General features: G+C 37.5%; 1 protein-coding gene across 1 annotated transcript in view; it reads left to right on the top strand.

Moving 5' to 3' along the window:
• Positions 1-5,542: 5,542 nt before the first annotated feature.
• The window catches only part of LOC108372975 (mucin-5AC-like), a gene marked incomplete at both ends in the record, with an annotated part of 27,687 nt that continues 21,086 nt past the window's right edge, over positions 5,543-12,143 (top strand). Inside the window, 2 exons of the mRNA XM_017628810.1 lie at positions 5,543-5,558; positions 5,966-5,976. Coding sequence (XP_017484299.1) covers positions 5,543-5,558; positions 5,966-5,976 — 27 coding nt within the window. The remainder of the gene's footprint in view (positions 5,559-5,965; positions 5,977-12,143) is intronic.

Genomic DNA, 12,143 nt, shown 5'->3' with positions numbered 1-12,143 from the left:
TTCGGTTTCTGGCTAGAAATATTGTGATTGGTATGTTTTCTGCCGATGGAAAATGCTAGTTAGTAACCAAAAGATGCCACGATGCAGAGTGCGTGATGTCACTTTGGCATTGCGGTAATCTTCGGACTTAACAGTACGATGCCTAATGTGCTACATATAGTACATACATATGTACATACCTATATAGGGCGGTACAAGGGTGATATAGATATTTGAGAGGAACCATTTATTATATGTTAATGTTCATTTCTTTCAGAAAATTGGTACCACAGCCTTTAACAAATTTTACCCATGGAGCTATACTCAGTTGAACAACGCGTAAAAGTGATCAAAAATTGATGCCGGGTTTTCAAAAAAAAAAAAAAAAGTAATCATAAGCGTTGAAGCAAATTTTCATCTAAATGGGCCCACAACGCACGAGTACGGTTTGGTGTGTATTGAGCTTGCCGAGTTATCGGATTGTACTTTTAAAACAGACCTGGGCAGCGTCCGCCCGGCCGGCGTCGTCGCCTCATATTCGCATATACATACATAGTCGCTCTGCTTCATTTAACTGCACGACCCTGCAGTGCGTAAATATCCCCATGAAATAAAGTTACTAGCTCATAGATATTACCTAACAGAACAAGACATGGACTGGTTGCTTTGTTATGCGATGAGGGACACTGGATACTTAAAAAAATACCGATTTCTGCTGGCAGACGAAGTGTAGAAAATTCAAATCTAACCACCATTCGTTCATCTGTGCAAGCATCAACATGCACGAACAAAGTATTTCGTTGTTATTGTTTAAGCAGCATCGGCTCACGGGTCGCTCGGCTACAACAATCGTCAACGAACGAGATTTTTCGTTTAAATAATCTCTGAACTGTCTACATTGGAGTGCTTATGGGGCAACTGTCTCTGAACTATGTACATTGAAATGCACCGCCAATGACACCTCCATTAAAAAGTAGACCGTTGAAGGCGTCGTTCGGATATTGAGCGGACTATAGTGTTGTGGAAAAAGAAACGCATCCTGAACTATTTTTGGACTAGAGAAATCTCTTGCAGGGGACTTGTTCGCACGCACACAGTGACTTCAATTGCACGCACTCTACAAAAATGCTCTGCCGAAGCTGCCCAAAATTATGCCGGTAACGTTGTTACGATGAACGGACGTTGTTGCGACATGATACCAAACTTTGTATATCCTGAATTAGATGACATGGACTTGGAAAACATGTGGTTTCAATAGGACGGTGCCACGAGCCACACAGCGCATGAAATAAAACGCGAACCTCTGCGGTCTTATTGAATCACTCCTTACATACATACATACATACCGATAACCGCCATTTTAAGACATAATTATTTAGATTTTGAAACAGTTTTAAGCTAATCAGGGGGTTACTCTGTAATGCGATGCGAAAACAAATGATTCGAATTCGCGCAAACACATCGTAAGTCATACACAAGGGTGGTTGCCTACCGCATCGAATATTTCTGTCCAGTCGCATTACGGTGTAGCCTCCAGCCATCAGTCTGAACGGAAAGATGATAAACTGAATACTTTTTTGAAAAATACCATCGAACACCTACTTCACAATGTGCATATATGAAACCAATCCAGCTTGTTTGAGGATATGAATTTCCTTCTTGATTGGCGCTGTAATCGACTAAGCGCCATTTTCTAAAGTAACCTTTAACTTTAAAACTTGCTTTATATTTAAAGGTTGGATTAAAAATGAAACTACGTCTATCGGTTTTTGACGTNTCTGAACTATGTACATTGAAATGCACCACCAATGACACCTCCATTAAAAAGTAGTCCGTTGAAGCCGTCGTTCGGATATTGAGCGGAAACTAGTGTTGTGGAAAAAGAAACGCATCCTGAACTATTTTTTGACTAGAGAAATCTCTTGCAGGGGACTTGTTCGCACGCACACAGTGACTTCAATTGCACGCACTCTACAAAAATGCTCTGCCGAAGCTGCCCAAAATTATGCCGGTAACGTTGTTACGATGAACGGACGTTGTTGCGACATGATACCAAACTTTGTATATCCTGAATTAGATGACATGGACTTGGAAAACATGTGGTTTCAATAGGACGGTGCCACGAGCCACACAGCGCATGAAATAAAACGCGAACCTCTGCGGTCTTAGGTCGGTGTTATGCAGAAATTTTGTTTGGCAAACTGCGTGCAATTGTTGTTGCAGCAAACTCGGAGAGAGCGAGTTTGGCGACTCTCACAGCAAACTAATTTTGTTTGGTCAAACTGCAGCAAATTCGGTGTTGTCATATACAAAAATTTTAAATTTTGCGCGTTATGTAGATCTGAAATTCTCATTTCGTGTTGGCAATAGCCATGAAAACCATAATGAACGTGCAACCCTGTGCCAAACTCGGCATAACCACCTCCGAGCAAACTAAGCAGCCGCCATTTAATTTGGCAAACAAAAGTTTGTCTGCATAACACCGACCTTATTGAATCACTCCTTACATACATACATACCGATAACCGCCATTTTAAGACATAATTATTTAGATTTTGAAACAGTTTTAAGCTAATCAGGGGGTTACTCTGTAATGCGATGCGAAAACAAATGATTCGAATTCGCGCAAACACATCGTAAGTCATACACAAGGGTGGTTGCCTACCGCATCGAATATTTCTGTCCAGTCGCATTACGGTGTAGCCTCCAGCCATCAGTCTGAACGGAAAGATGATAAACTGAATACTTTTTTGAAAAATACCATCGAACACCTACTTCACAATGTGCATATATGAAACCAATCCAGCTTGTTTGAGGATATGAATTTCCTTCTTGATTGGCGCTGTAATCGACTAAGGGCCATTTTCTAAAGTAACCTTTAACTTTAAAACTTGCTTTATATTTAAAGGTTGGATTAAAAATGAAACTACGTATATCGGTTTTTGGCGCGTGTATGTTTCCTGGTTGTAAATCAATTAAAAACCGATAATAAAATGCTTTACTTTAGACACAATCATAAATTTTAATGCAATCTTTATACATATATAAAGTGAGCTTTAAAGTTAGAGGTTACTTGAGAAAACGGCCCTAAGTGATTTAGGTCGAGTCCAGTTGTTTTTCTTAAATGCCAACTGACAGCAATTAGAAGTGGGAAGTGGAACATGCCTTCCGTCTACCCCGACATTATCGATTTGGCTTCTAATTTTTCGATCTGGATAGCCACGTATCTTAATGGATATTCTTATGCTGAAACCTATTGCTGCAGACTACCATGCTGCGGGCCCCGGCGAAGTCGACCAACCTCAGTCCATTATCAGACGTTTCGTCGTGAAGGCTACATTTTCCAACGTTGGACCAAATATCGCTTCCTTGCCTGCCCTGGCTCTAAAACTATCAAGCACGGTTTTAATATCGTAGCGCTAGTAAGTGTGGTGTTCGAAGAGGTTATAGAATAGGCCTTTGAGCGCCTCGTCCGAGATATTGAAGAAATCTCGCTTCGATGCTGATTGTGGCGAGAAACTCGTTTCCGGAGTGAACGACTGTACGCGGCTACAGAGTCTCCCTCTCGACAACGAATTTGCGCTCTTTTACATGGTAGCTGGAGTGGTGGATGTCAGCCTTATCTTCCCGAGGGCTTCAGAAATCCGGGAAGAGGAAGCCTTTAAGAATTTGGATCTTCCAGCGGCTGGATTCTGTAGCTGTGAGTTTCCAAGTGTACACTGAACGTTGTGTGCACGCTTCGTTTTGCGATTCAGGAAGTGTGAGAATGAGTTTAACTGTCAAAATTGTGTACACCTCTCTTCCGAAAAACTCACAGCCCTCGGTATACACGCCATTTTCTCACAGTTAACGGATCCAGGCGCAGGTGCTTTCCTTCAAATCGTAGTCCTTTTTGCGCTCACCGGGGTCGTAATCTGAAGAAGCGGTTCCCATCCGAGGCAAGTTTGGGCTATTCATTGGTACTTTTCGTAATTATGCCAACCCCATTGCAAGAGGTCGCTTATAGTTTCATTATGTAGGTTCTGAGATCCCCGAAATTGCAAATAACGAATTAGCATTCATGTCCTAAAATGTAAGGATTCTTACAATTCGAAGCCCCCAAACTTTATCTTTTATCCCGCCCTATTTACCTTCATTACATTTTGGAATTGCCTGCATATAAACTTTCATTCATCCCTCGCCTCTCTTTAATAAAAATTTCATGAAATCAGAAGAGCGCGCTAAATGTGTAATTACTTATGGTCTAAGTATGCATACTTCGCATAACTTCGCACAACATCGCATAAACTTTAAACAGTAATTTCGTATGTACTTTGTATGTATTCCATTACCCACAAATTAACAGAACTTTTAAAAAAGTTAAAGTTACATTTCTATTGCACTGGTACAAATGGTTGTGCGAAGTTATGCGAAGTATAAATAATCAGACCTTTAGGTCATTTATTTGTCCTCAAACATCGAAATACATAATATGGTTGTATACATACCCTTGTTGTCAGCTGATTAAGTCAGGTGACATTTTGACTAGTTTTGGCTATTTTTCTTTTGCTTTTTATTTAATGGTTGTTTTTTTTTTTTTAAAAGTCTAGCACCTTACCCAACGGCGCCACATAAATCCACATTTCATACTTCGTACAAAAATTATGAAAATTCAAAAAACTTTAAAATTTGCACCCAAAAATTTTAAACTTTTTATTTTGAGTTTTTAGAAAAATGTGGGGTATGCAGTTTGGTGGGAGACAATAACACCATAGACAATAAGACCATAATGGCTTTATTTCATTTTGCGATTGGAAGTAAAACCACACTTTCGATACGGCCTTATTTCCAACTGGAAATGGAAACTCCATTGTGCAATTTTGAATTTGACTTTATTCCACTTCTGGATTGGAAATAACAACATATGGTTTTATTTCTAAAACAAAATGGAAATAAGACCATATGGCCTTATTGCGTATGGTGTTATTGCACCCCACCATGCAGTTTTGTAGCTCATTAAATTTTAGTAGTTTAAAGTGCAAATTTCAAGACGCTAGAAAATCGCGTTGATTTTTAATATTTTTTTTTTGGTTGACGGTGTTGTGCATTTTCTTCCATATAAAATATGCTCGACAATTTCGTTTGTATGGGAGAAAATGCCTAGCGCCATCAGCAAAAACAAATTTTTAAAAATCAACGCGATTTTCCAGCGTCTTGAAATTTGCACTTTAATTTTTCTAAAAATTCAAAATGAAAAGTTTAAAGTTTTTGGGTGGAAATTTTTAAGTTTGTTGAATTTTCATAATTTTTGTACGAAGTTTAAAATGTGGATATACATATGTGGCGCTGGTTAGGTAAAGTTATAAAAAAAATATATGAACATTAAATAAACGAAAACAAAATAGCATGGCACTTGACTTTATCAGCTGACCACCAAGAGTATATGTACATATTTTCAGTGTTAATGACACACTGTAGCTTGGTCTTCATGTTGCTTGCGATTTTGCCTTTGAATTTGCACATTGTTAATGTGTTTACTTATTCGTATAAAAAATGTTTCGCTGGTTCTTTTTGTTATTATTTTTTACTCACAATTTTTTGTTAGCACAGAATATTTGCCATTATTTTTATACAATTTGTATGTAACCGTGCAAAGAGCGCCTTGTTGCTCCATTGTTGGTTGCACTTCACGTCAAGTTCTCGCGTGTATTTATGCTGACTATAGGCAATTGCGAGTCTTATACCCATATCACACTTATGACATAGCAGAATATGCTTCTTATTTGATAGGGCATACACATGTATGCACTATTTATAAAAATACTTGTGTGCAATTGAATTGCAATGAATTCATATAGTATTTACGCGATCCCTTAGAGAACTGAATTATGTAGATATATACATATTTATGTATGTATGTACCTGTTTATTATTCACTGACCCAATTCATTCACTTCGCATCAGAAATCTTCATCAGGTGGCTGAACTTTTCCAATTAAGACCTCAGCGCAATTTCATTACATTTTGTTAACAATTTAAGTTGTAGGTAAGCTTTATTATTGGCTAACTCTGTCTTTGACAGATAAGGTCTGTTTTACGCTAGTAAAATAATTTTACGTGTCATGTTTTACAATTCGGGGAATGGCTATTACTCATTTTTTAGTACCACTATGCCAATTTCTTTACTCTTCTCCAGTATTCCGTGCAGCTTTTAATAGGTATGAAACTCCTTTAAATGATTAGAAATCTTGCGGATCATTCGGCCCAGTTATTCTCAGCGATGGTATTTACTCAAAGCTTGACACTTCAATATCTAAGCTTTTAAATAACTACAGATGAATTCACCTTTTAAAAGCTATGAAACTCCTTTAAATAAGTAGAAATATTGGGAATAATTCGGCCCAGTTATTCTCTGTGGTGGTATATAACTAGTTAGACTCTTCATTATTTAAGCTTTTAAATAACCACAGATAAAGTTAAAGATAGATGAAATTTTTCAATCGAAGTTCTTAAGCTCTTTGTATTTTCATTTAAAATCAATCCTTCGAAAATCAGATTTGTATAGGGGGATTCAAGGGTGATACGGACAGATCTTTGGCAGCACATTATTTGTTATATGTTAATATTTTTTCCACCAAAATATTGCGAAAAAATATTAAAATTTGGTGATTCGAAAATACATCCTAAAATTTCATTTTGATTCCGTTGAGAACATTTTTGCACATTTTTATGAAGACCTCTTCTTCTCTCTGAGGTGGTCTTAAAAAAACTACTTTTAAAACTACATACTTTTCTTTAAAAACAAAAATCGGTTTTAGGAGATAGTATTTCAAATGGGGGGCCGGTTCACGTAAATTTAATATTTTTCCAAAATATTTTGACGGAATTATAAAATTTATTATATTTTAAATAAATTTTATAATTCCGATTTTTTTCGTATAGACAGTGATACATCCTAATATACATATGTATGTATGTACATGCAAATGCTTATTGGTTTATGTTCACGACGACCAAAATTACCAATAGTATATATGTACAAGTATACGTTAATAAACATAAGCATAGATTTTTTCACTTGACCCTCAAAATGCTGAAAATGAAGTTACATATTATCTTCTAAGCGAAAACTAAACAAGATTTTTGCTCCAAATTTTTAAGCAATATGAAACATAATAGGTGCGTTCGACAACACAAAAATTGTTAACAGTTTTTCCTAATTTTTACAAGTTGGCGTTCGATAACGACAAAAAATTATCCATCACTCAAAAATTGAGAGAGCAAACGTTCATTTTGTGCTGGAAAAATTTTAGGCAGCAAAAATTATCCATCCCGAAAACATATGATCTGAAAACATATGGTTGCAATTTTCGTAAACAAGCAGAATTTAATTTTTCGCGTTTTGGTATTTATATGCTTTTTGGCTGTCTGCTATGTGCCTTTATAATAGTGCTAGTTTTTATTTCCAGAACTGTTCCTGGCAAACATTGAACGTCCACTTTCCTTTCTTCTTCCATAGAGGCAACATGAATTTCAGTCTGTTTACAAATAAAGCATAAACAAAGTCAGCTGGTGTGTCTTCCTCTTCCTGTTTTTGCAAGCGATTGCTAATTTTCTTTTCGTTTACTTTTTTGCTTTTTCTTCTCTTTGGGCGAGAATTTTCGCTTACGCTCTTGATTTTGATTGTTGGCTGGTGCTGGCTGATTTTGTTATCGAATACAACTAATACAACGAGTAATTTTGCGTCATAAATGCGCGATATTTACTTATATAAGTCTATAAGCAAAGAAGCGGCTCAGAAAATATCAGCGAGTTGGGATTAAAATTTGTGTGCTCTAGATGAGATCGAGTTCATAGGCTGTGCCGCGAAGTCTTTTGGCCGACTGTTGAAAATATTCAAGCAGACGTGTAGGAAGTTATAGATAACCTAGTCCCTAAAAACTTAAATAATTGTCGGTTATGCAAAGGAACGCGAATGAAGTAATTCTGCTCAGGAATGCACAAGTTCAGAGGGAACTAAATATGGGCATTTCCTGAAAAGATTCAACTCAAAGCGAAAAAAGTCCACCAAACCTGATGAAGCCGATCGATAGGTACATATTCATCTTTCAAATACTTAAATACTATACTAATGTGTCTATTTCATACCAAGATATTAACGATTAGTTAACTACTTTCCCCTATGAATTTTTCGTAGTCAGAAACCCATTTTACGGGCGGTACATCAGGCTACTGTCGACCAGAATTAGGTGCTCCAACACCCACTTTTAGAAGAGAGCAAAGCCTTGCCACAAAGCTCATCGCTGTAGAACTAGTGTAATGGGCTCTATCAACATTTAGTTCATACAAATCGGCAGGACCGGATGGAGTATACCCGTGTCTCTTTCAGCATGGAATTAGATACAAACTTTACAGTCACACTCCCAGCAGATAGTCTGAGGTTAAAGTCGCATTTTTACCAAAAATATGTAAACCGGAACAACTACCCACGTCATACCGACCAATTAGCCTAAGTTCCTTTTTCCTAAAACGTATGGTGAAGATACTGGATCAGTATATCAGAGAAGTCACCCTAAGGGAACAGTTCATAGCCTCATCTTAAAAATTGTGCAGACTCTGGAGTGCCGTTATTGGCACTTCACCATATAACGCAGTAGGTGATGCCTTGTTGAGCAAGGATAATAAATAAATAGGTTCGATCAATGCTAAGAACACGTAAATTCAGCATGGAATTATGTGGCACGACAGAATAGATAACAGCCACAAGGGGTGCCCTCGAAGGGTTTACTCCCTCCCATTTTGTGGACTATGAACAGCCAAGTATGTAAAACGCAAGGCTACGCGGATGTTCGAATAATCTGCATAACATGGCTGCATGACGAAACCATAACGAAGAGGCTGACTGCCTAGCGAAACAAGAAGCCCTCGCAGTATTTTATGGTCCGAAACCCTTTTTTGGGCTCAACAAAGCACACATAAACAACAGCCACTGGAGGGAATGTCCAGGGCATAGACAGGCCAAACTATTTATCTGTCCTTCAAAAGAAGCTTCAACGAAACTACTAAATTTAGGCAGAGAGAACCCTTCAAACTCTCACTGGGTAATGCACGGGATACTTCCCTTCGTTACAACCTCAGTAAAATTAATCTTTCTGCAGCAAACGTCGTTTTTTTTATGAGTGGGACAAGGAAATGCCAGAACACATTCTTTGTGAATGTGACGCTTTGCTAGGCGCGGACTAGCTCATTTTGGTGGTGCTTCACTTAAACCATTTGAAATATGGAATAGAAGTGCTACGCTACATCAAAAGCCATTCTATATAGCGCGGAGGGCACACACCACAGATCGCTTTAGAGGTCGCGGTGCATATGGACTATAATATTAATAACTAGCATTTACCCGACGTGCTTCACTGTGCCTTAAAAGTATGCTTGCGCTGTGTAGTACCCGTATTGTTTATTGTACAAATTTTCAAACAGGTGGCAACCCTCCTCAAACATATTTCCGGCAGCAAACTTTCCTAATTCTCTTCAGTTTGACACCCGTATTGCAATATTCAATTTATCTGTCAATTAAATTAAATTTAAAATTTTCAAGCAGGTGGCAACCTTCCAAAAAATATTTTCGGTTTTAAGCCTTTTTAAAACTCTTTATTTTGACAGCCATATTGCATTATTTACTTTATGTTATCAATTTACTCAAACTGCAATTTTCAAACAGGTAGAAACTCTCATTATTATTTTTTTCTATATTTTAAGTTAGACCTCTAGCAATACATCGGTGAAAACTGCATTCAATTCCATGCATTGGTTTCCGAGTGATGCGGGTACAAACATACAGAAGTGTGTGAAGTGCATTTAGTATTGAATGATATGTCGTCCGATTTCTGGGTGCTTGGAATATTTTGTTATAATATCCTGCCGCTTACTCTCTTGCTAAGTGTTTGGCCGAGCTTCTCCTCCAATTTGTGGTGTGCGTCCTGTTGTTACACCTGCAATATTACGCCGTCTCCTATTTCTAAATTGCATGTTGCTCACACCAGGGATCGAATTCAGGTCCTACGGAGTGATTAGTGCTCAGTAGTTTGTTAATATTATTAGCAAAAAAAAATCCCTACATATCTGCAATTCTAACAGCCCAAACATATAGTGGCCAACAAGCAAAGGAACCATAATCCGTGTAAACCCAACCATCCATAAATGGCTAAGCCAAATGCAAGACATATCTATTTGTTAAAGTTGTTTTTATTTCTCATACGTTAAGTTTCAATACGTGTTTTTTTGTAAAAAAAAAATATATCTAAATACTACATAACTCAATTGCACTTGAATCGCAAAAGTCATAAATCTAATCGAATATCCGGGGCGGTTTAACGCTACATATTCACTACTCCACTTAAGTACAATGGAACAGATAGGCGAGCAAAGTGGCGTTAAAATGTTACGATACCATCGTATCAGATTCGGGCTGGCTCGGTTATTCTCATGCTGTTGGCTGATTTTGCAGGTCTGTAGAGCAACCATATACATACATACATATGTACGGGTTTACATTGGCTATTCAAGACACTTGTTTGATTATGTGTTTGTTTTCGCAATGATAGTATCGCGTTGCGCTAAAATCGATAGCAAAATGAGCACTCGACTTAAACTCAACACTTGGCCGAGCAATTAATTGTGCCAGACAACTTAGTAATCGCAAGAAAAAGTGGGGGAATAAAATTAATTTGTAAAACGTGCAGGAGAGAACATGTTCGCTAAAACGCGTTCATTCATTCAAACCGTAAACTTAGTATTATGCGATTTTAAAAAATTGTGGACTGCACTTCTGAATTTTTTTCCATCCATTTTTGTCATAAATATTGCCAATGCTGGTTGTACCTTGTATTCTGACAGGTTTTCTATATTTTCGTATGCGCCGTACGCGCGGCGATATAGCTTTGTGTAGTGCTTAAATAGTTTCCTCGTCACCTCGTTCACAGTCGCCTCATTAGCAAAACAAACAAAAACGCCGAGTCGTTACACTGAACTTGGCAGTACTCTTGAGGCGAAAATGGCGGTTAGCATGCCTACGTCATACCTACGAGTACGCTACATTTCTGTCGCCCCCTCGCATGGCTTTTGCTTTCAGCAGAAATATGGGCGCGTCGCATCGTCTATTGTGTGCTATTCTTGCTTTTGTTTACACTTATCAGTGAAACGCTTGGATTACTACCAATCTTTTTTTTTTTGTTTTTTTTTTTGGGGTACAATTGAATAACAGAATGAACGAATAAATGAATGAGTTTAAAAACAAAAACAAAAACAAAAACGCGCACTTGACGGCTTTTGAATTACATATTTTCAGTTTACAAAAGCCCAAAGCGTTTCGTACTTGTATCTTGTGGAGAACTCTTCAAAGCAACCCTGCTCTCAAGGGCTGCTTCAAAAATCAAAGAAAACGTCGCATTGTGACCCAGTAGCGTTACTTTTGTATAAACGATTAACGCTTGGTAGCATATACACACATACGTACGAACATAAGCAAAAAATTTCGCTCAAAGCGCGTACCGCTGCTGCAAAGCGTTATTCCTTTGAACTTTGCTTTTATGTACATACAGTGAGCGGCAAAAATATGTATACCCTGACGTTTTGACGATTTTATTTATTAAAATTTTCCATAACAAATTTTTCTTGTTTTTTTATAGTCCATGTATAGATACAAGACATTTTCATCGAAATTTTCAACTTAGTAATTCGATGTCTTATAGCATATTCCCACTGCACTGAAATCTGAGATTTCGCAAAATCTTTCGAAATCCAGTAGGATTTCCGATACATTTTCATAATTCTCTGCATAAAAAAAGCACACAAATACAAAACAAATATTAGCAAATGTCAACGAAATCCAAAGAGAGCGCGATAGAAACAGTTCAACCGGTTTTTAAGATTTCGAGGTCGAAATCCCAGATTTCAGTGCAGTGGGAATGTAATATTAGAATAATTTTGGTTAATCAGTTTTGTAGCCCATCAAATTTTAGTATAATAAAGTGCACGTTTCAAGTCAATTGTCGTTGATTTTTGAATTTTTTATACCCGAGCGCACTTGTGCACAAGGGTATATTAATTTTGTTCACATAACGGTTGTTTGTAACAGCCAAAACGAATCGAGATAGATATAGACAAATGTATACATAAATGATCAG

Source organism: Rhagoletis zephyria, unplaced genomic scaffold (genome assembly GCF_001687245.7).
Source record: "Rhagoletis zephyria isolate East Lansing unplaced genomic scaffold, Rhagoletis_zephyria_1.1 Rzeph_scaffold_06221, whole genome shotgun sequence".
In the NCBI taxonomy this organism is placed as follows: Eukaryota; Metazoa; Arthropoda; class Insecta; order Diptera; family Tephritidae; genus Rhagoletis; species Rhagoletis zephyria.
Note: the sequence above shows the minus strand (reverse complement) of the source record. Positions and strands in the feature narration are given on the sequence as shown.